At 39.7% G+C, this 23,096-nt stretch overlaps 1 protein-coding gene across 3 annotated transcripts in view; it reads right to left on the reverse strand.

The window, feature by feature from the left end:
• RTTN (rotatin) overlaps positions 1 to 22,028 on the reverse strand; it is a 160,209-nt gene extending 138,181 nt beyond the window's left edge. For 2 of the 3 annotated variants that reach the window (XM_087439327.1, XM_087439329.1), the window contains exons 1-10: positions 21,803 to 22,028; positions 21,301 to 21,488; positions 20,246 to 20,441; positions 18,049 to 18,135; positions 15,861 to 15,951; positions 14,099 to 14,213; positions 12,776 to 12,926; positions 9,717 to 9,882; positions 7,573 to 7,754; positions 5,122 to 5,237 (exon numbers count right to left, since the gene is read on the reverse strand). In XM_087439327.1, coding sequence (XP_087295453.1) covers positions 5,122 to 5,237; positions 7,573 to 7,754; positions 9,717 to 9,882; positions 12,776 to 12,926; positions 14,099 to 14,213; positions 15,861 to 15,951; positions 18,049 to 18,135; positions 20,246 to 20,441; positions 21,301 to 21,488; positions 21,803 to 21,833 — 1,323 coding nt within the window. In that variant the 5' untranslated portion in view covers positions 21,834 to 22,028. The remainder of the gene's footprint in view (positions 1 to 5,121; positions 5,238 to 7,572; positions 7,755 to 9,716; positions 9,883 to 12,775; positions 12,927 to 14,098; positions 14,214 to 15,860; positions 15,952 to 18,048; positions 18,136 to 20,245; positions 20,442 to 21,300; positions 21,489 to 21,802) is intronic. The other variant, XM_087439328.1, reaches the window with a different exon arrangement.
• Between the last annotated feature and the right edge of the window lie 1,068 nt (positions 22,029 to 23,096).

Raw genomic sequence — 23,096 nt, forward strand, 5'->3', positions numbered from 1 at the left:
GACTGGCTCAGCTCTCCCCCATATGCTTCCAGCCTCACACCCCCACCCCCTCCCCACTGCAGCCAATCACCCCTCCACGTGCAACTCTCACCAGGCACTTCTCTGTGCAAGAGCAAGCTGACCCTGCATCAGACGACGGCCAAACTACTCAGCTCCGTGCAGTGGAGAGCCCTCTCTGAGCAGAGCCTTACTGAACCCACCAGCATCTCCCCCAGCATTTCCACCTCTCATTTCAGGCGCTAGTTGCTTTTGTTCCCCCACTAGCCCTACCCTTCACTGCCATTCAGCGCTATCCCTTCCTCCTTGTCATTCTCTTCCCTGGGCCAGATAAAAAACCCTACCTTTATTTGCTTAGCCAAATCACAGCATAATTTAAGACTCAATTCAGTCATGATTTACAAAAAGCCCTTCCCGAGATCCTAGGTTGGGAGTTTTTTCAAAGCACCCTTGGCAATAAAACATGATTAAAAATACAGAATCCTAAGTGACCTAGAAAAAGAAACTGTGCCCCCATTTCCTCATCTGTAAAATGGGTTATCTACCTTATAGGGTCATGATGATTAAATGAGCTCACAAACACAGAGTGCTTAAATAGTGTCTATCATAGAGTAAGGGCTATATTTAAACCGCTTCCCTCTGTTTCACTAGTGTCATAATAAAAGCATCTATCGCCCACAAGAGTGAAAAACTGCCACTTATTCATCTTGTACCTCCAGTGCCTACGATATAACAGGCAATCAAGAAATGTTTGGTGAACTAAAATAACTGTCTCTGGACTAGTGGCAGTAACAGGGAAGACATATGCTAACTAGAGATCCCACTCACCCAATTATAAATTCACAATCTGGTTCAATTACCCTGATTGAGCCCTTACTGCATACAAAGCCCTTCTCTCGAGGTACCCTCACAATCCTCTCAGCCCCACTTGAACTCCAACCAGCAAGTCTTCCAACAGGCCTGGATATCTAAGTTACCAGCTCACAGCAGGTCAGACAGGAATTTAGAAGCAATGAGTCATAAAGGAGGAGAAAAGACTGCTCTTCGAGACATTGCAATGACAGGAAAGACAGAGAGAAGAAACACAAAAAATGAAGAGAAGAGAGTTCCAGGAGTCAGGGGTTACCCAGCATGAGGGGAAGATCCTTATTTCTTGAACCTAACTTACCCTGTGAATTAGGAAACAACAGACTTGACTTCATAGAGAAGCCAAGAAGGGATGACATACTTTTCAGGTCAACCTAACTTTTACAAGTGCTTATCAATAAATTTTCTATTTTAACAAAAGATTATAATTTCAGTGAAAACACATTTTTTTTCTTTTATTTACTTCAAGTGAAATAAAAATATTCCATTTTAGGGAGGAAAATTTCTTTGACCATGCTTGCCCAAACTGAGTTACGGAGTTCCAGATATGACTGCTATTAGCACAATTTGGAAAGATCTGGAGATTTGATTATACATTCTGAGGTATTTAATTCCTGAATTGGTACCAGTACAGTTATTATTTTGTTCCTTTAATGACTCAACAAAAATACTGCTTCTATCTTTCTTTTAAAACTTCACAAAAGTAGGGACATTAAGAAATTCTACTTAATTGTTTGCTTCTATTAATGTATAGCCAAAGGAATGAGATTTTTCCTAGGAGGTATTTATTCTTTTAAACAAGTAAATCAAACGTAACTTCAAGCAGTACTGTTTTATTTAACATTTCTAACATACCATTTGGCACTTGTACAACAGATTTAACCTTTAAAGTAAAAATAATTCATTGAATCATAAAGATCAGCAGCCAAAAGTTAAAAGTGAACGACTAACTTTTACAGATAGATGTTCTGGCCAAGAAAATTTAAGTTAATTTAAGAAGCAACTGATAAAACATTCTTCACACTTCTAAGGAAAAACTCACTTGTTGAAAACCTTCAATATGTGAAAATCTTCTAAAAGTACCACAAAATAGTGGGATAACCTTAAGGACTAAAGAAAAACTAAGATTAAAAACTATTATCCCTATTTTATAGATAAAGAAATTGAAGGATCTGAAACAATATATTATACCTATAATAAAATATTTAATTTGCTTCTCTTTTCAAGAGATTTGTGTTATTAAAAAGAAAGTTTCGGTTTTCACACACAGGTATTGGTATTAAGTAAACATCAGTATTCTATTTATTTTTTCTGTTCTAATCTCTATTCACAACAATTTCAGGCAGCCTATAACAAAGTTTAATAAAACACAGACAGACCAAGGTCAAAATAACATAACGAGGAAAAAAAAATTGGTAACTATGAGAGTGGATATATATTTTTATGACCAATTAATTTTGCTCCCACTTCTCTGACAAGGCAAGCAAAAGAAAAAAAAAAAAAAAGAAAAGACATAAGTTACAAATTTACATAAATAGAAAAGATAGAACACCAGTTCTTTAAGGAAAGCAAGCTTATCAGATGATAATTTCAAATAAAAGATATAAAATGACAAATGATTTATGATATACTGAAATGTAAAAAGGGATATAGCTTCCACTTACATGGAGATATACCCTAGTAGTTCACAGATCTCTTAAACATTACATCATAATATAACATTCCTGAGGCTCCTGTACGTGTGTTGATTACTGATGCAAAATATTACTTATCAAAACACTTCTTCCAAAAAAGGAAAATATAATGCCATATTTCCAAAATCATCTTTCCTACTCAAATACAAATAACAAAGTACAAGGCATCCAGCAATAAAATGAACTACTGATACAGGCAACAACATGGCTATAACTCAATGTAATCATACTGAAAGAGAGAAGTGAGATAAAAAAGTATAAAAACAATGAGTTCATTCATATAAAATTCTAGAAAATGCAAACTAATATATATCATGGGTGTATCCATATGCTAAAATGTATCAAAAAACTTTTAAAAGACATGTGCAGCTTACTATATGTCAATTATACTTCAATAAAGCTGTTAAATACCCACACATACATTCCCACATACATATATATGAATAAACAACAAGAAATGTGCAAAATCTATATGAGGAAAATACTCCTGAAAGACAAAAGTGTAGAATTCAAGAAATGGAAAGAAACAGCACATTTTTCCCAAGGTGTGGAAAGTATCTTTCTAGCTATGATTCAAAATCTAGAACCAATTTTTTAAATAGAAACTGACACACCCAGCTACATAAAAATAAATAAATGAATAAATGCTTTTGCATGGCCAAAAATATCATCAAGAGAGTCAAAAAAAAAAAAAAAAACCACAACTTAACTGGGGGAAAGAATTGCAACTTATGTCAGAAGGCCAATGTCCTTAAAATATAAAGAGCTCTTAGAAATCAAGAAAAAGAACAAAAGACCAATGACCCAAGAGAAAAATGGATAAAGTCCTGGACAGTTTACAGAAAAAGAAATGAAAATGTCCTTTAAAGTTGCAAAAAGATATTCAGCTTTACTGAGAGAGAAGTGCAAATTAATACTATACTGACATACCATATCTCATTTATCAGAATGGCAAAAATCTGAGGTTTGACTATAAATCCTACTGCTAAATCTATAAGAGAAAACACATTCTAATAAACTGCTGGTGAGGGAATGAAATGGTATAGCTATATAGGAGAATGTGACAATATCTACAATTAAAAACACATTTACTTTTTGATATAGCAATCCCACTTAAAGAAACCTACCCTGGAGACACATTTGTATAAGTATGAAATGACATATGCACATTATTCATTTCACATAATTTATATTAGCTATTCTGTCCATCAATAGGAGATTGGGTGAATAAACACATAATAAAGCACTTGTAGCCTATAAAAAAGAATGATGATCTCCATGTATGGACATGGAATAATCTCCATACCTATTATTCCAGGCATACAGGATGTATTTCTAAGTTGTAAAAACAAGGTGTAAAACTGTATATGACACACCACCTCTTATGTAAGATGTGGAGGGCAAATAAGAATCTACATACTTATTTGCTTTCCTTTGCAAAAACTAAAATAAAAATGGAAAAAATAAAGCAGAGAACAGGATGGCAAGGAGACATCTCCAAGTTACATTTTTATGAAGAGAAAACAATTCCCAAAAGTGAAAACAAAGTGAAACAAATCTAACTGTAAATTGAATTGGTAAGAGAAAAGAATTCTTTCAAGTGACTTCAAGACACAGTATATTGATTTAGTCTAAGTCAAAAAAGAACTGCAGGGAAATCTTGAACTTTATTAGTTATTGACCATAATGATACTACTACTACTATTCTGAAATTACTTAATATATGCTGAAGGTAGCCAGCCCTGGAGGTCTAGTGGTTAAGATTCAGCACTCTCACGGCTGAGCCCGGCTTCTTTCCTGGTCAGGGAACCAAATCACCGTCTGTCAGTTGTCAGACTGTGGTGGCTGCGTGTTGCTGGGATGCTGAAAGCTATGCCACTGGTATTTCACATACCAGCAGGGTCACCCATGGTGGACAGGTATCAGCAGAGATTCCAGCCTAGAGAGACTAGGAAGAAGGACCTGGGCACAAACTTCCAAAACACTGGTCATGAAAACCCTATGAACAGCAAGGAGCATTGTCTGATACAGAGCTGGAAGGTGACAGGATGGCGCAGAAAGACGGGGCAGGATTCCACTCTGCTGTCCACAGGGTCGCCAGGAGTTGGAATCGACTCAATGGCACTAACAACAATGCTGAAGATTAAAACTAATAAGTAATTATGTTGATATTGCTAAGAACACTTTCTATGAGCAACAGTACAAGTATGAGCAAAGAAATACAAGTTTAAAATCAAAGAAATAGCAATATGAACTCATAATTTTTCATAAATACACATTTCCTACTTCTATTACTGAAAGGAAAGAATGATATCACGGTAACTATAAGCAGCTCTAATGGCCTGTTTTTTCTCTCAATATACATTCCCCCATTAAAAGTAACCAGAATCTCTGGAGAAATGGCCTGCTCCCGACTATGTACAAAATAAGCCTGGGACATACCATGTCTAAAAGAACGAAAACTTCCAAAGACTACTGAGATAATGAACCCAGCTTAAAAGGACCAAAATAAAGTAAAATACTAATATATTACCCATATCCCAAGGAAAACATTGATTCTCACCATATCTATAGCAAAAAGGCTGCTGTCATCCCAGATATCTGCTGAAATTGCTTCACCAATGAGTATCATATCCTCTGCAAGCAATTCCAGAACTCTTATTACCATGTGTCTACTACCTAGGAGAGAAAGAAGGAAAAAAGTTCACTTTCAAATAAATAGCTGAATATCAAACTACTTGATCCTCTAGTTAGTTTGCCCCCAACTCCCTAGTTTCTCTTTTTATTTTTTTTTTGATGTTTTTAGAATTGTTGAAGGAGATGAATAAGGAAGTCACAATCCACAACCACCATTAAAGACTTCTGCTCTGATCACAATACTGTTTACAACAAATCAAAAGTGCTCATAAGTGGGAAAGACACTCAAGAAGAGAACAGCAATAATCTAACTTACGTACTGTGTGCTAGATGAAAATAATTTTCAAATTCAGAGTTATCCATGTTACACGTAAGACATGACAAAGCACCAGATAAGTTTAGAAAATGCACTCTAATAATTTCCTTCTTAGTACTAGAAGGCTTTAAGCCTCATCATAAATTAGTATTTTCCCACATAGGAATTGCCTGGGAAGCTAAGCTTGGACTAGAATAACTAAAGGAATAAATGTCCATGCTGGCATTTGCTCAAGAAAACTTTGAAGAATTCCATCTGAAATAGGTTCTCAAGCCTACAGTCATCTTAAATCTAAAAAAATTCCAAAGAAACTGTGCTGTCAGAATTACACCCACCAAAGCAATCTCCTATCTCTACAGAGACAGAATCACAAAGGAATTCCACTACCCATAATTCTAAGTGAGGTTAACATTCAATCAAGACTCTCCTGTCCCACAAACCAAGGGCAGTTCCTAATGAATAAAAGTAAAACAAACTACCAGTTCATAAGTGTCTAGATTAATTGTTTCATTAGAACAGCTGGAGCAAGTTCTCTCGGAAATCTCTTATGATACTGAACAATTACAAATTATGCAATAATTTACCACAAAAGAGCAAGAGAACATTTAGAAAATTTTATGTACCAAGATACAGCTTTATAATTATCAATCTGACTTTTTATAGCAAATTAAGAAAAGGTTAAATGCAAAATCATTAAACCTAAAACTGTTCTTCTCAGTATACCATGCAGACAAACATAAATACATTACGATGCCAAAGGTCAGATCTTCCCTCATTTCACATTACTAGTTCATGAATTAATATGTACTCCTAACGCCTGCAAGCAGAGTTATTCAGTCAAGGAGAAGTTAGGGCACACAGTTTTCCTCAGGATAAAAAAATTTTTAATGCTTCCCAAACGTATACCTACCTCCTGCTTTCCTCCTCAGCACTTCCAAGCAGGCAAAAAATAGCCACAGGACTTAAAGAATCATTAGTTTGGGATATATTTTTTACTCATACAATATAAACCAAAAAATGTAAAACTCATGTATCTTGTATTTATATCTTAACAAGTTTATCAACTACTGAAGACGTACAGATTTAGAGAATAAAAATCATTATTGTTTCCAAATCTTTCTTTACATCGGAAAATGCTAAGTGCTTAAGAGCATGGACATTGGCTTTGGAAGAACCTTGCTTCAAGTCTCTGTTCTTCACTGTTTGACTTTGGATAAGCTTCTAAACCACTCTAAACCTCAGTTTCCTCATTTGTAAAATGAGGATAAAAGCAGTAGCTACCACTGACGGAAGGATAAGATGGGATGGTGCGCGGAGTGCATGAAATGATGCACACAAACCCCAGGAGGACAGCCGAGCACAGCAGGAGCTCAACACACGGTAACTGCTGTTTGATTACTACACGGGTGGACATCAGTCATATTGTTACGGTCCTTATCACTCTTCACTAAAATGACAACTACATTCCAGTGTATATTTCAGTATATCTTTACAAACTTACCTAGCACATTTGACAGAAAATGTAACTCAAGAATGTTTGAGTTGTTTTTCGGTTTTTTTATTTAAGAAAAAGAAATTCCCGCAAAGGTAAGAATCCAGTTTGGGGTTTGTTTTTGTTTTTAACGTTTCACAGCTTAAGTAAGAACTGAGTGGGAGAATGAAACTGAGAGCAATTCAGAAAGTTTCTACAGAGCAAGAGCCAAAGAATTCTTTATTGTGATCTGTCGTGCTGCTCCACCTGCTCTCACTTCTCCAGTTGCACTGGTTTCCCAGTGCTCACATGTAAAGTAGCCATTTTAGAAGTGCAAGCCTGTGCAATAAAAAGCCATAAATGAAAGAGGATACTCCATCTGAACAGTGCTCCATGGTATCCATGTTTAATTAAGAGATAATAAAGATCTTATTAAGTTCTTAGGAATTTGTACCCCAAAAGATAAGTAAATACAGATTCTAAAGGTCCTAAATAGATAGAAGGTGAAAACAAGAAAAATAAGAGTCCTAGAAAACAGACAAAACAAACACAATTATATAAAAAGAACTATGACTTCAAAAACAACTAACCTGTTCTTAAGAGAGGAACTGCTGATTCCAGAAGGGAGACACAGAACTGGGGGAGACTGAGCTGCTGGAACTGCAGCTCCACGGCGTCTTCAGCTGGCAGCTCGGGCAGATCCACGTGCGCTGTCCCCAAAGGTGAATGCACAGACATCCTGGAGTTCACGTGAGCATGACTGCTACTTCCACTGAAAAACAGACAGATGGGAATCCCTGAATATGGAAACAGCTCACAAACAGATTTACTGCATAGCTGCTGCCTAACATATCAGAAACCTCACAGACACAATTGTACTGCTTCCTGCAACAATTCTGGTCAGATCTGTAGAAACCTCGACAAATTTATGAGATTAAATTCCATAAAGATGGCTCAAAATTGTAAATGAAACCAAAAACGCATTTATATTTTGCTTTTCAAATTGATGTTCTCGAAATCTGTCAACAGTCCTATAGTAGCAATCAACTTGAGCACTGATAACCTTCATTTCTAAAGGAAAGCAAGCAGATTCAGAGCAAAGTTCTATAATCAACTGATAAAGGCAAAACTAAATAGCTCATATAGTTTCCTAGGTTTTTGTGATTTTCACCAAATGTTCTAAGTAAGCCAACGTTAGCAAGTAAAGAATGCCAGAAAAATATGATGAGAAATGGATTACTTTAATTAGTACATTCAACATCACAGAATGATTTTGAAAACACACCAAAAAATAGAACATCCCATCTTTCTTGGCTTTCTCCACAAAAAAATTCTTACCTTGGATGTGAAGTGGTGGGGTGGGGATAACAGCGCTAGAGGAAGGCTTGAGCCTCACGTTTACAAAGAACCTCAAAATTTTGACTTTTGATGTGATCCACAATTGAAGCTGAATCACAGAGATGCACTAATGCTACTGAAACACGTATAACTCCCAAAATTTAATACATTTTGTCATTTCTTCAATTTCAATATACCAAGCATCCCAAAACATGGAAATGAGCCGGGCTTCTCTCAAACTCTGAAAGGCCCCATGAGGAAGATGTTCACTCAGGAGTGAAAATTCATAAGCTCACAGCACACTAGACACCGCTTCGAGAAGGAGGTGGAAAGGCTTTATAAGAGTGGAGAGGAAAACCATGCCTGAGTACCACCAGCTGCCATGTAAGGATCAGGAGCACAGGCTCTCACATCACACTGTCAAACCCCTGCCCTGCGCTGTACCAACTGTATAAACTGGGGTTAGGCTCGCAGCCTCTCGGAACCTCAGGGTTTTCTGTAAAATGATGATGATAATAATAATACCGATCCTATTAACGGACCGTTAGCAGGACGACTAAAGGAGACAAAGCATGGACAGCACTTGGCTGACAGCAAGCACAGAGCCAGCACGAGGCAGTGCTAGCTTGCAGCAGCAGTGTCATGAGACAATAATCCAGCCAGCAGACTAGTGTTCACCTCACTGAGCATTTATCAGAATGACACTAAACAAGAAGCTAATAGGTTTGTAAGATGCTTGTAGCCTAAGGATGAGGTAAAATACAAATACCATGCCAATCCCTTTAAGAAAACTCAGAATAAAAGTCTGTATTTACACAAATAAGTAAGATACCATACATTGTGCACACTGAAGGAGTCTTTGTTTTATAAATTCTCCAATTATTCCCTTTAATAGTAAACACTGATGCATTTACATTATGATTAGACTTACAAAAATGGGTTTTAAATATTATCAAAATGTATCTATCACTTAAACCTATGTTTTTGAACTAGATCACATTTCATTTGTGGCTGGTAAAAACAATTTAGTCGGTCAGAATCATCACTCTTGTTTCAATGAAAGAAACAGAAAATACAGTTCACTGTGTAGCACATGGAATTAGAGTACTATTTTGTGAACATTTTGTTTTGGTGGACACACACACAGGCACACATACACACACACAGAGGCACACACTCAGGCACACATACACAGAGTATAGATCTGTATACTGAACACTGAATTGCAATGTAATACTTATTTCCTCCTGTGGGTCATGGTCAAAAAGCATGAAAGCCACTGGTTTAACAGAAAGTCCACACTTGTGCTAATGTTTCAAAAGAGAAGACAGAGAAAAATAATGAAGCCCTCTGAAACTGAAACACACACAAGTTAACCTGCTTTTTCTACAGTCACCTGGAAGACACTGCATCCCAATCCTGGCCATCTCCTCTGGGTCGCTGGCCTGTGCGCCCAACCACAGAAGGCCGGGGGCTGCTGCTTCCCGGAGAAGGATTCTGGGAATGATGAGTAACTCTTACGTCAGGACAATACGACAAAGAAGAATTTTGGGAAACTGTATCTGGAAAAAAAAAAGAATAAAATTATCCCTTAGTAGAGACAGATTACTGATTATGTAGTATTTATGTGTCATTCTTCAAAAAAAACATTAATAAAATTAGGATAGTAGAAATGCTTCTCTAAGGGTAAAAATAAAAGTAAAGGTCAACCTTTTCTCCAAATATTCACTTAGCACATTTAGGTTTACATCTAACTGACCTGATTATATGGAACTTTCTAGCCAACATTATTCACTTACAACATCAGAGACTGCGAAAGCAGAATACCAGATCATGCACTCCCCTGCTTAAAACTCTCCAAGAAATCCTACCCCAAATAATTTGCAAAAATTAACTGAAAATGGATCAACAACCTAAATATGAGAGCTAAAATCATAAATCTCTTCAGCAGAAATTGTAGGGGTAAATCTTTATAACCTTGGATTTGGAAATGGATTCTTAGATGACAACAAAAGCACAACCAAAGAAAACACAGTTAAAATGGACTTCAAAATTAAAAACTTTTGTGCATCAAAGGACATTATCAAGAAAGTGACAACCTACAGAATGGAAGAAAATATTTGCAAATCATATATCTGATGAAGATTTAATATCCAGGATATATAAAGAACTCCTAAAACTCAACAATAAAAAAACCCCAATTTAAAAATGGGCAAAGGACTTCAAAAGACATTTCTCCAAACAAAATACACGAATGGCCAATAAGTACATGAAAAGTCACTAGGGAATCGCTAGTCATTAATCAGTAGTCTTCAGGGAAACACAAATCAAAACCACAGTGAGATATCACTTCACACCTACTAGAACTTTTTAAAAAAGGAAAATAACAAGTGTTGGCGAGGATGTGGAGAAATTTGAAGCCTCATACATTGCTGGTGGGAATGTAAAATGGTGCAGCCACTAGGGAAAACAGTTTAGTGGTTCCTCAAAAAGCTAAACATAGAATTAACATATGACCCAGCAATTCCACTCCTAGGTATACAGCCAACAGAACTGAAAACAGGGGCTCAAACAGATATGCCAATGTTCACTGAAGCATTAATCACATTAGCCAAAAGGTGGGAACAACTCACATGTCCATCAACAGATGAATGAATAAACAAAGTGTGATATATACACATAATGGAATATTATTCATCCATAAGAAGGAATGAGGTTCTGACACACACTACAACATGGATGAACCTTGAAAACATTATGCTAAGTGAAAAGCCAGACACGAAAGGACAAATATTGTATGATTCCACTTGTATGCAGTACCTAGAAGAGAAAAATTTAGAGACAGAAAGTAGATTAGAGGCAACCGGGGGCTCCAGGGGGAAGGGGAAATGCGGAGCACTGCTTAATGGTTACAGAACTTCTGTTTAGGGTGATGAAAAAGGTTTGAGAACAGATCACGGTGATCACTGCACAACAGTGTGAATGTAATTAATGCCCCCAAACTGCACATTTCAGAATGGTTATAATGGCATATTTTATGTTACATTTATTTTACCATAATTTTTTTTAAAGAATTAGGTAGAATAAAGGCGTGTGCAGAGGAAAAAAACCTCTGCAAGAGCTTCTCACTGCTCTTCAAAGAAAATATAAAATCCTTACCGAGATCTACAAGTACCAATACACTCCAGCCCCTGGCTAGCTCTCTGACCTCACTTCACTCCCCTCTGCCCTCCCCACCCCCACCCCCACCCCCGGTTTACCACACTCCACTCACACCGGCCTGATTTCTCCTCCTCAAGCACGTCGCCCTCATTGCTGAGGCTCTGACCTTCTGGAATACTCTTCCTGCAGCTCTTCAAGTGGATGGTTCCTTCTCACCCTCCAGGTCTCCTCCTCTGAGAGGCTTTCCCTGACCATCCTATCCAAGTAAGCAGCACTTCCCTGGTGACGCTCTGTCACATCACCCTTCTTATCCCCTTCAAGCACCTCTTATCTGAAACAAACCTGTTTGTTTACTACCTGTCCCCATCCTTCTAAAATATAACCTCATGAAGGCTGGGGCCTTCTCTGTTTCATTCAATGTTATACCCACCAGGGACTAGAATAACAGTTAGCATACAGTAGATGATAAATAAATATTTATTTAATACATGAATAAATCTTCAGAAATATCAACTATTTTTATCAACATTATAATTTTTTTTCTGATGAAATATGGGGTACCCAAAAGGTCTGTTATCAGTCATTTGCAAAAGGCTGTATCTCAAGAATGTTAATGAGGAAACCCCAGACCCTCTGAGATCTATAATAAAGCTAATGTAAGGCACAAATATTCAAGTAGCAGAGGGTCAGTGAAACTCTCAACAAAACAGGGATTAACTGTGAAGCACGATGACAAATCACTATAATTTAATATTCAATGCATGTCGTATAAGTGCACAGAAATCTTAAGTTGTAAATACCATTTTGACAAGGCCAGCCTAGTACTCTATTCGGCCACTAGGTGGTGCTTTTCCCCTGAAAAGTCTGGCACTACTATCACATAATACTATGACTACATCATGAGCTGCATAAAAATGTTTTCATAAAATACAAATAGGTATTTTTCAAACCAAACAATTTATTAACACAACCTGTAACTTGCTAAAATACCCACATGAATAGCTGGACTCAGAATCCTAGTCCCTAACTCCCAAAAATACTCTTTATGTATGGGAGAAAAATAAAAACACCTTGCTAATGTCTCTTATCAAAAAAAGAAGGGGATGAGATCATGAGTGGTTCTGTCATTCACACAGTTTGTTTTCAAAGATGATAATTTGACTACGTTTAGGAGTAGGGAGTTTATGTTGTGAAAATGTATACACAGTAAGCCCTAACAGAAAGCATAATAGGGAGTTCTCAGAAGAATCTACAAGTACTGCCAGTGACTAATGAACAAATCAATGTAAATACCTTGTTTATTAGAGAAAAAACCCGGATCTCGGTGAAAGTTAAGTCTGTTTCTTAAATACGTGCACAGCTGCTGCAGGCAGGACACCGACTGTAACGCCAGGCGATGTTTCCCATCTCCTCCAAAGGCCAGCTTCAACAGAGATAAAAGGCTCTGAAACAAAGAGGAAATGAAATCGTCACGGGAACAGAGCACTCGACTTCAAAGAAGGATGTGGAGCTTCAGTGAGGTTCAACGAACAACTAAAAGAAATAAAATAAGCTGCCAAATATCTATAAGACATAAGAAACAGAAATGGGCAAAAATGACAGCATAATGCAAGATGAGTCAAAATAAGATGATAAAATTTAAATAGTGTTTCTTTTACCTAAAATCTATTAGTTGAGCACCTATTCTGAGAGAACACAGGAATTATTCCCCATTCAGAACATTAAGTTACACAGTACTTTTTAAAAATCACAGCAGGCCTTTTCATCTCTAACAGCTAAATCGTGTTGCCACATCTTGGTCAACAGCTCTTCCTCGGCCATCATCTGACAGCTGCAGCAGTGTGTATTCACCGTGGCCATTCGCTGGCCTCCATTTCAGCCCTGTGACTGTGGAGCAAGGGTGCGGAGTGAGGGTGCTGAGGCATTGTGAGATGCTATGGACATGCCACAATCCCGACCCTGGATCCCAATCTCTCTACTAGGTAAGCAACAGACTAGATTGCAAAGAATCCATCTATATGGCTCATTACGACCATATTTCCACAGCATCTAGCACTGCGCCTTACACGTACCCGATACTCAAAAAGTGATGCTATTCTTACTGTTAAGAAGGGTTCCTGCTGCCCAACCTCAATTTCCAAAGTCTCTCTCTCGTTTGGATGACCCATAAATGGTAAATTCAAGGTGGTCAAATTGGACTGCATGTGTCAAATAAGACTACCTCCTACCAGAAGAACTACCACTATCCAAATAAGTTAAAAGACAACCGATTTAAATAACCAAATATTTCGTTGTTTTTTTTTTTTTTGGTGAGGAGGATTGGCCCTGAGCTAACGTCTGCGCCCATCTTCCTCTATTTCGTATATGGGACGCCGCCACAGCATCGCCTGATGAGCAGTACACAGATCTGTGCCCAGGATCCAAACCTGTAAACCCCAGGCCGCTGAAGCAGAGCACACAAACTTAACCACTACACCACTGGGCCACCCCCAAAAATTTCATTTTCCAAAAACGGTAGTGCAAATTTCTTTTCCAAGGACTCCTACTTGGCAAAATTTGTTTCACTGCAAAAAGTTCTCTATTTCAAAATGTAAAACAATTACAGAGGATACGCACCTGAACAATTTTTGGCCTTTGAAGGAAAATCTCAGCAGGAAAATCTTGCATGATAACATCCTTCAATAGTTCACAGGTGTTCCAGATTAAAATGTGGTTACTACTTCTTAAAGAGCTACAAAATATAGTATTATTTATTTTTAAAAAGAGTTTACTTGTACCAGATTCTGAGTAACCTTGTAGCATAATGACTCTATCACAATCCTTCAGGTCTCAGCTGAGATATCACTTCCCCTGGGAAGCCTTCCTAGATCTTTTCCCTAATCAATAAACAACTCTGGGGCAGGTGCTTCTGCCACACGCCTCTATTTTGCGCTATGGTAATTGCGTGTTGACCTTGCATCTCCCACCAGACCCTCCTCAAGAGCAGCGACTACAGAGAATCTGCCACTGTACGCCCAGAGACCATCCCAAGGCTACAAAATGAGATCAATGAAGTCAAAGGGCACAGAACTCAATGAAATCTGCTGAATGAATTAGGAAATAAGACAGAAAAAAGAGTAGTAAGTATAGAGTTAAATTCCAGGAATCAGATTCCTTATTGGTCTTCTCTACTCTAGGTGAATCAAGCTGGGACTCCCCTCTTATCCTATACAGAGGACCCCCTGAACTTTTCAGACAATATTTGCCCTCCTAGGATGTAGCAGTTGTTCACTTCCACCCCAAGAAAACAAACCCTCTCTCTCAGCCCAGCTCCAGTCCACCATTCACCACCCACAGGCAGGTACTAGATACCACATCTCCTCCTTAGGGACTGACTGAGAACTGACACATCAAAACAACCCCTCGCTCCTTTCCCATGTGTGCTCTACCTCCTCAACACGCTATTCCAAGAGAATTTACTGATGCCGGACAAGCGCCATCAGTAAAAACCATTTAATATCATGCACCTGTATCTGGCCCTAACTCTAGCAAGTTGGTCTTTATTTTTCACATTCTTTTTTTTTGTGTGTGAGGAAGATCAGCCCTGAGCTAACATCTGCCAATCCTCCTCTTTTTGCTGAGGAAGACTGGCCCTGGGCTAACATCCATGCCCATCTTCCTCCACTTTACATGGGACGCTGCCACAGCATGGCTTGACAAGCGGTGCATCGCTGCACACCCGGGATCCGAACTGGCAAACCCCGGGCCACTGCAGCGGAGCACATGCACTTAACCACTTGCGCCACCAGGCTGGCCCCTATTTTTCATATTCTTACCAAAAAAAGACTGACAACTCATTGTTGTGGCATTCACTGAAATTAAAGTTTCAGCAAAAAAGAGAAACTAGACTTTAAAACATTCTCCAAACTTCTATATAGTTGTCTACTTGGTTGGGAATAACAACCAACTAACATCCATCACACAAGATTAGATCAGTGGTCCCCAACCTTCTCCTAACAGAGAAGAAAACATGGAATCCATGTTTTGAAATATACTGTTTGCTAAAAAAGACTGCATTTATGTTTGATTTTTCCATTTTTATTAACCAAGGGTATAAGCAATGGCCAATCAGAGACTCTGGTCAGTAAGAGACGACCCATATCACCAAGGAGTACACAAGATTCCAACCGCAAAAAGACACCTGATGTGTAGCCTGATTAAAGGTAAACAGGAATTTTCTGGCACGCTTTTTAAAATATTGAAAATCATTCACATATTCCCATTACCACCTTTCATAGCTACACAGTATCTTTCTTCCTGGTGAAAATGTATAGCAATAACTATCAGACTTGATGGCCATAAATGAACCGAAATACCAGCAACACCCCAGGGACCGTACCTTTCATTAGAGGAGAGAACGTGTCTGTCGGTGGTAGTCAGGGGCAGCCAAGGGAACGTGGAAAACCTCAAGCACTTGACAGTCTGATTCACTGTTAATGGAACAGCAAAACTGAAGGCATCAAAGAAGCCCAAGTTGACAGATTCACAAATTTAAGAGCAAAGCTTTCCTTTTAAAACAAGTCCCCAAATAAAGTTCCATCTCACGCTACCAAGCAAGGTCAACTGCAATTTTGTTCCCTCACAAGACAACTAACAGAGCTCTCTTTTCATAATTTAAACGGAACTAATATATTATTATTATTATAAGAGCATTAAACACAAACCAGTATCGAATGACATTTAGAGTTTCAATTAAACTTTCTATTTTACCCTGTGGTTGACCAGAACAGAGAGCTTAAATTTAACATAAAAGGAACTGGCATTTGGAGAAGATCTTTAAGTGTAGAAATTAAAAATGATATAAACATAATCATCTACTATATTTAATTAGTCATGTTCAAATATCCTATATGGTGTTAGATGTTTAAACCTCTTTGAAGATAACTTGAAGACCATAAGGTTGAAGATCAAATATCAGCGCTCAAACAAGATTAAAAGAAATCCAAGAAACCAACACAATTTTAAACTACCCCTGCTCAAATTATTTTTTAACAGATCTTATATTGCACAAGTTAAGGCGACAACAGTGAGAAGTAGTAGCCACATAAACCCTTCCAAATGGCAAATAGTCTTTCTGTCAAATGCTTTCAAAAGAGCATGGGATGATTAAATTCAGATAACAGTATTGTTAAATTACCAAACACAGCACAGTTGCTTCTTTCAAAAGTGCTAACACAAAAGCAGGGTTTCCTTTCTAAGAGAAAGGCAGGAGGTGGGTGGAGGGAAGGACAGGCTTACACTGCACACATAAAGATGTGTCCAAAATGAGCCACGCCATCAATCCCCAAACTGCCACTCACGTGAAAAAGCATTACCATCTCAATCACCCTTAAGCTTTTCAACAGCTACACCATAAGACCCATTGTTACCAGCCCTGGAGACACTCACTTCCTTCTGACGTCTCTCACTGTCACTCAGTTAAGCCTCTCAGCCACAAAGACAAAAAACTACCATTTCGTCTCAAAACCAAAGATCCTTACAAGCCTACCGAAACTTTTCCAGAAAGTTAAAGTATTTTAACAGGTGAACAAGTTTTCTGTTTTTTTCTTATGCTGTTATTCAAACTGAACGTTTCTACAAAAGCTTTTTAATAACAGAGGGCTTCCCCATAGAGTTAATTTGAATACTTGACATCAGCAGATGTACCCTTGGACACAACTTTTTCATCTCAACTACACAGGCAAAAAAAAGTAAAGTACATGCTTACTTAACCATTCCCTAACTGCATCACCTAGGACAAAGCTTTTGTCCTTTATAAGGCTCAGTGTCCTCATCAGTACAATGGGGATACTAATAAAATCAATCTCATGGACTCCGTGAGGACTCATTCATTCATTTGAAGAATGTAACTGAGTGCCTAACACATTTTTGGCATTGTTTCACACACTGGGGATAAAGTCGTGTTTGCAGCTATCATTTAACTTATAATGAGAAAGACAAACAAGAAGTAAATCAACACATAATTTCAGATCACGATATGTGTTAGGAAGAAAACAGATGGAAAGTGACCACTGGCTAGAGTCCTCAGGAAGGTCTCTTTTAGGAGGTGGCATGTGAGCAGAAACCAGACACAGCCAGAGATCAAAAGACCTGGATGAGATTCCAGGGAGAGGGTCTAAATCAGAACTCTCTAATCAACTGGTGTTGGGATAAAGACAAACGAGGAAATGAAGACGATCCCGAGTATTGGCTTGAGTCACCGGATGGACAGTACCACTCAGTGACCTGGAGAACAAATGAGCTGACACGTGTATAGCGCAGGGCACAGCTCCTGACAGGCTCTGTGTTCAATAAGCACTAAGCACTATTGCCACCATCACCACCACCTACAGAGCTGCTCCAACGCAGTCAGAATAACAGCAAGTCTTACCATTTAGACTCTATGTCATAAACTAATTGAGGCAACTGAAACATTCCATTCAATGCTTAACATTCAAGTTTGACAATATGTCTTCACAACAATGAGGAAAAGTACAGTAATTTCTAATTTACCAGGTCAACAGATCTACCTTCCTACATATACACACCCATTGGTCGTGGAGGCACTTCTATCTGCTGGAAATTACTTTTGTCTTGAGGAAAATATCCTTTTAAGATTTCAGGTTGTGGCAATTCTGAAAAGAAAATATATATTACTGTATTATTGACCTGATATTTGCTCAAACTGAAACTCACTCATCAAATATTAATGTTTTCTAAGTTGGGTTTTTTTGTTTTGTTTTGTTTTGTTTTTTTGCTGAGGAAGATTCGCCCTGAGCTAACATCCATGCCAATCTTCCCCTATTTTGTATGTGGGTCACCACCCACGGCCGCCAACGAGTGGTGTAGGTCTACTCCCAGGAACCGAACCTGGGTCCCTGAAGCGGAGTGTACCGAACTTAACCACTAGGCCACAGGGCCAGCCCCTCTTAAGTTTTTGAATCATTTCAAAAACTAGAAAAATAACCCAGTTTTGTTTCTCTGAATAGTTTGCGTTTCTAAAGAGAAAAAAAATGTAAATGCTGAACCAATTTCAAATTAAGGGTTTTTCCCCCCTCTCTCTTCTACTATTAAGTGAACACAATCATTTGTTAGAATGAAAACATCCACAGTGTACATAAAGAACTCGTTACAAAGTCTGTATTCCAGGACCGTCCATCTCCGCTTCTTGGTCCACCTCCCTCCTCCCTTTGACTCCAATTACATAGCGTCTGATCACTTCAACTTTCATTAACAACTTTAAAAAAAAAGTTGTCAAAAAGAAAGGAGTCAAGACTCTCTTTCAACACCTCTGACAATTTCCAGTCGCAGGTGATTCCATACTTAGCAGTTCAGATGCAACAAGGAGGAGGAAAAGGCTAAAACTAAATTTTGCAACTTTATAATTTGAATTTTTCATGCCAGTAGTTCCTAATATTAATAGAGGTAACTAAAAATTAGCCCTAGCCTATACCGCTAATCTCACCTGCCAGAAACTAGATTGAAAATTCAGGATTTAAGATTCTACTTTATTTGTTACAGCTTAGACAGAATTGTAAAATACATTGTTAAAAATCACAATCACACAAGAACTCAGTAAAGGGCAGCTGCTATAGTTGTTCTTATTAACAGCAGTAACATAGTCGCAGCAGCAGCACAGCATTGGTGTAGAGAAAAATATGGTCTGATATTAAGCAAGCAAACACATGGCTTTCTACACTCTTACCACTTGCTCACATAAATTTCATCAGCGTTTTTCTTTCTCCAAATTAATTCAAACACCTTCCACGTGCAAGGCACTATACCGGGTGTTAAATAACAAGAATACAACAATTCTATGCTTAACGTATGCCAGGCCCTATGCTGAGCACTTCACAGGCATTGTCTCATTTAATCCTTACAATGCTTCTATAAGATGTTCTCTTATTGTCCCAATTTTTGGATGAGAAAACTAAAGCCTGGAGGGGTGAAGGACCTTAGCCAAGGTCACACAACTGGTGGCAGAACTGGGACTTAAATCCATGTCTCTGACTCTGACTTTAAGCAGTAGACCCTGTGTAGCCCATTTTGATTGGCCCCCACAACAAAATCAGGAGGTAGGGCAGGTATCATCACACCCCTACATGAAGAACACAGTCCAAAACGCAAGTACGAAACATTTAGAACAGTGTGTGGCACAGTGATGAGGGCTCAATGAAAATTTGTTGTTATCGTTAAAGAAATCATCTGTCGGGGCCGGCCGGTGGCGCAAGCGGTTGAGTGCACGCGTTCCGCTGCGGCGGCCCGGGGTTCGCCGGTTCAGACCCAGGCGCGCACTGAGACACCACTTGTCAGGCCATGCTGTGGCGGCATCCCATATAAAGTGGAGGAAGATGGGCACAGATGTTAGCCCAGGGCCAGTCTTCCTCAGCAAAAAGAGGAGGATTGGCAGATGTTAGCTCAGGGCCGATCTTCCTTACAAAAAAAAAAAAAAGAAAGAAAGAAATTATCTGTCAAACTAGTCTCACAAAAAGAGAATCAAGGGCGTCTTTTAGGCCCCTTACCAAAAAAGCAATAAATACAAAAGTTTCCTCCTCTGAATAACAATAGAGGAGGGGAAGAAAGGTCAAGCTCACCTAAGTTAACACAAGAAAAACAAGTTGGGGGGTGGGGGTAGGGGAGGAATCTTTTTTTTTATAATCTAAGGTCCCTTTCCTTAGCATTAACCATTAGAACCAACATATTTATATTTTAACAGAATGCATCAGATTGATTCCAGAGAGTTACCAGTTTGATCGGTTTGGTAAGATGCAGAATACAGCGCAGGAACTTCTGAAGGAAGAATAAAAAGTCCATCCAAAATGCCATCAATTTCAGCCTGTAGATTTGGCTCCACGTTAGAACGAAGTTTAGATAAGAATTCGACTGCACCAAGATCAACCAAATGCTGGACCGCTGGGGGATACTGAAAGAACAGGAGCGCCTTGAGAATAACGATAAATAACAAAATCTCTAGACATTATCTTACCACAGTCAAAACATCCAATTATTTTTGGTATACCAGATGTTCTTTGTTAAAAAATAAATCTTCCATTGATATACCCCAAAGTAAAGAACTTCCATGAAGAGGACACAGATTTATAGAGACATACATAAAACATCTGATAACACTTACGAGAGAAAAGTCCAGACACTGATTATGAGAAATGCACACTATCAATTCCTACTTTTATTTATTAAATGGATTACTTCTTCCCTCTGACACTCACTCTACCTTCTCCCACCTCCAACCGGTCAAAGGATGCCAAAGTAACAAGAATCCCCTCCAACTGCACAGTGATCTACAGTTTTGCAAGGTTAAACCTGCACTTTGACATTTGACCCTGACAACTAACTACTCTGCAGAAAGGCAGAGGAACATAAATCTGAAAAGCAGATATGGGAAAAGCAATTTAACACACTGCTGCTATGTATTAACCACGGGCTGTTAACGTTATCTTTAAATGCATTCTCTTTCATACAGACACATCTAATTTTTAACATGTAAATAACAGCACATAAGCCAAAACAGAATGACAAACATTAACCTCTACAGATGTTTCCAAAAATCAGAACATACCAGCACTCGGGAGTCCTGTGTTACTTCAGAGCACAGGAGAGACAACGCGAGATTCAATATCACAAGTAAGAGAAAAGGAAGATGAGCACTACCTACTCAGATAAATTAAAATTCAACATTTCCAGTTGTTTAAAAAAAAATTGTTTAACTTTCAACAAAGGCTACAACTCAGTGACTAAGAAACACTCACTGGTCTGATAACTTTGTTTCAGAATGCGCCTACCTTCACCAGCCTACTCAACAGGCTCAGAGCCTCTTCCTTCATGGGGACGGCCGGGAAGCTGAACCACCGCAGCAGGTGCAGACACAGCAGCCGCTCGGGGGCGAGGTCGGCGCCGCAGACCAGGCTGTGCTCCACCTTGCAGAGCAGGCTCCGGAGCGCGCGCGCCCGGATCTCGGCCAGCGGGTGACCTGTCAGAGCAGCAGAGCACAGCTACCTCCCTCCACCGGGACGCCCACCGGGAACCCCCCAACACCGGGCGACTGACGCGGGGCGGCGCGCCGAGGAGGAGATGAACCCGTATTTTCACAGGGGGCCGCGGGGCACTGGGGACGAGAACTGCGCGCTTGACACCAAGTCCGAGCCGCGTCCCCGGGGGCTGCCCCCCTGGACGGGAGACGGGGCCGTCGCGGGGTGGCCCGGCCTCGGAAACGAGACACGGCCTTTCGCAGCCAGCGGCCACGACAGGAGGTCGCCTCGGGCGACGGGCACCTCAGACTGTTACCGAGTTTCCTGATGAGCCCCGTCACGACCATCTCGCCCGCACCGTCAGCCGCCGCCGGAGAATTAAACTGCCGCGCCACTGCGTCCGGCCACAATTAATGTCCCCCCGGAAGCCCGGCCCGTCACACGGCGGGTTCCGCAACGCTGCAGCGAACGACCTGACGAGGCAGAAGCATTCCGTGAGCTGTTCTCAGCCGCCGCGCCGCGGGAGAAGCTTTCAGTCTCTCTGTAGTTACTACCACGCAGTTCCTAGACAGCAGTCTCTGTTGTAAGAACCGGAAGGAACGAGGAGACAACGAGGGGTAGAACCTCCTTTGGCCGCGGGGCATGTCGGGAGTTGTAGTCTTTATCCATTCGTGCTCCCCTCCCGGAATTCCGGACCCGCCACCGCGCCCGCCTGCCTGGGGTTCCGGTGTCCAAGCGCGGGCTCTGGCGCGGGCTGCAGAGGCCTAACGCAGCGCTGCGTCCTCGTTCTGCGAGGGATTCATTTATGACCCTGCCAATCTGAGTTCTCGGCTCTCAGAACTTTACAATTTAGAATGCAGAGTTTTGTTTTGTTAGAATTCCCCCGCCCCCATTACTAAATGACTTTGCCGCTTTAACTGTGAAATGTACCTGCAAAGTCAAGCAGTGTCTTTGGATACCTAAATTCAATAAAACCAAGCAAGCCACAAAGGGAAAGAGACGGGAAAAAGGAAATAAGTGAACAGAAGAGAAAAAGGGAGACTGTAGAAAGAAAGAAAAAAAGGGGGGAGGGGGGTGTGAATTAGTATTTGAATCCACCAAAGTTGATATTTGCATCTTGCTCTGTGATCCCTCTGAACAAACAGAAAGAAATTCTAAGCAATGGTAACACCACCACCAAAATTAAATTTGTAGAATGATTTGCATTTGAGACAGCATTTTATCTCACTGATCTTTTCAGTTTCCCTGGGAAAGAGATGTCAAGGGGGTATTCCCATTCCTATTTTGCACAAACAGGGAACTTAAAATCAGACAAGTGCCTCACCCAAGGTCACAGCAGCTAGTAAGTGGTGGATTGAGGACCTGACCTTAACTTTCTTTGTAACAGTCTTAGGACCTGGCTGCCTCTGCCTGTGTGTAGGTGAAATAGAGAATAGTGACATTTGAGTTGGATCTTGAAGGTTAAGTAGGAGTTTGTTTGCCAGGCAGAGAAATGGGGTAAGGGAATTCCTGCCAGAGAAAACAGTACGTGCAAAGACAAGGATTCAGAGTGAGTCTGTCCAAGTCAGGGAAAGTGAGAAGTTCTATGTGGCCAAATCTCCTCTGGAAGG

Source organism: Ceratotherium simum, chromosome 14 (genome assembly GCF_057802395.1).
Source record: "Ceratotherium simum simum isolate JZ-2026a chromosome 14, ASM5780239v1, whole genome shotgun sequence".
Classification (NCBI taxonomy): domain Eukaryota; kingdom Metazoa; phylum Chordata; class Mammalia; order Perissodactyla; family Rhinocerotidae; genus Ceratotherium; species Ceratotherium simum.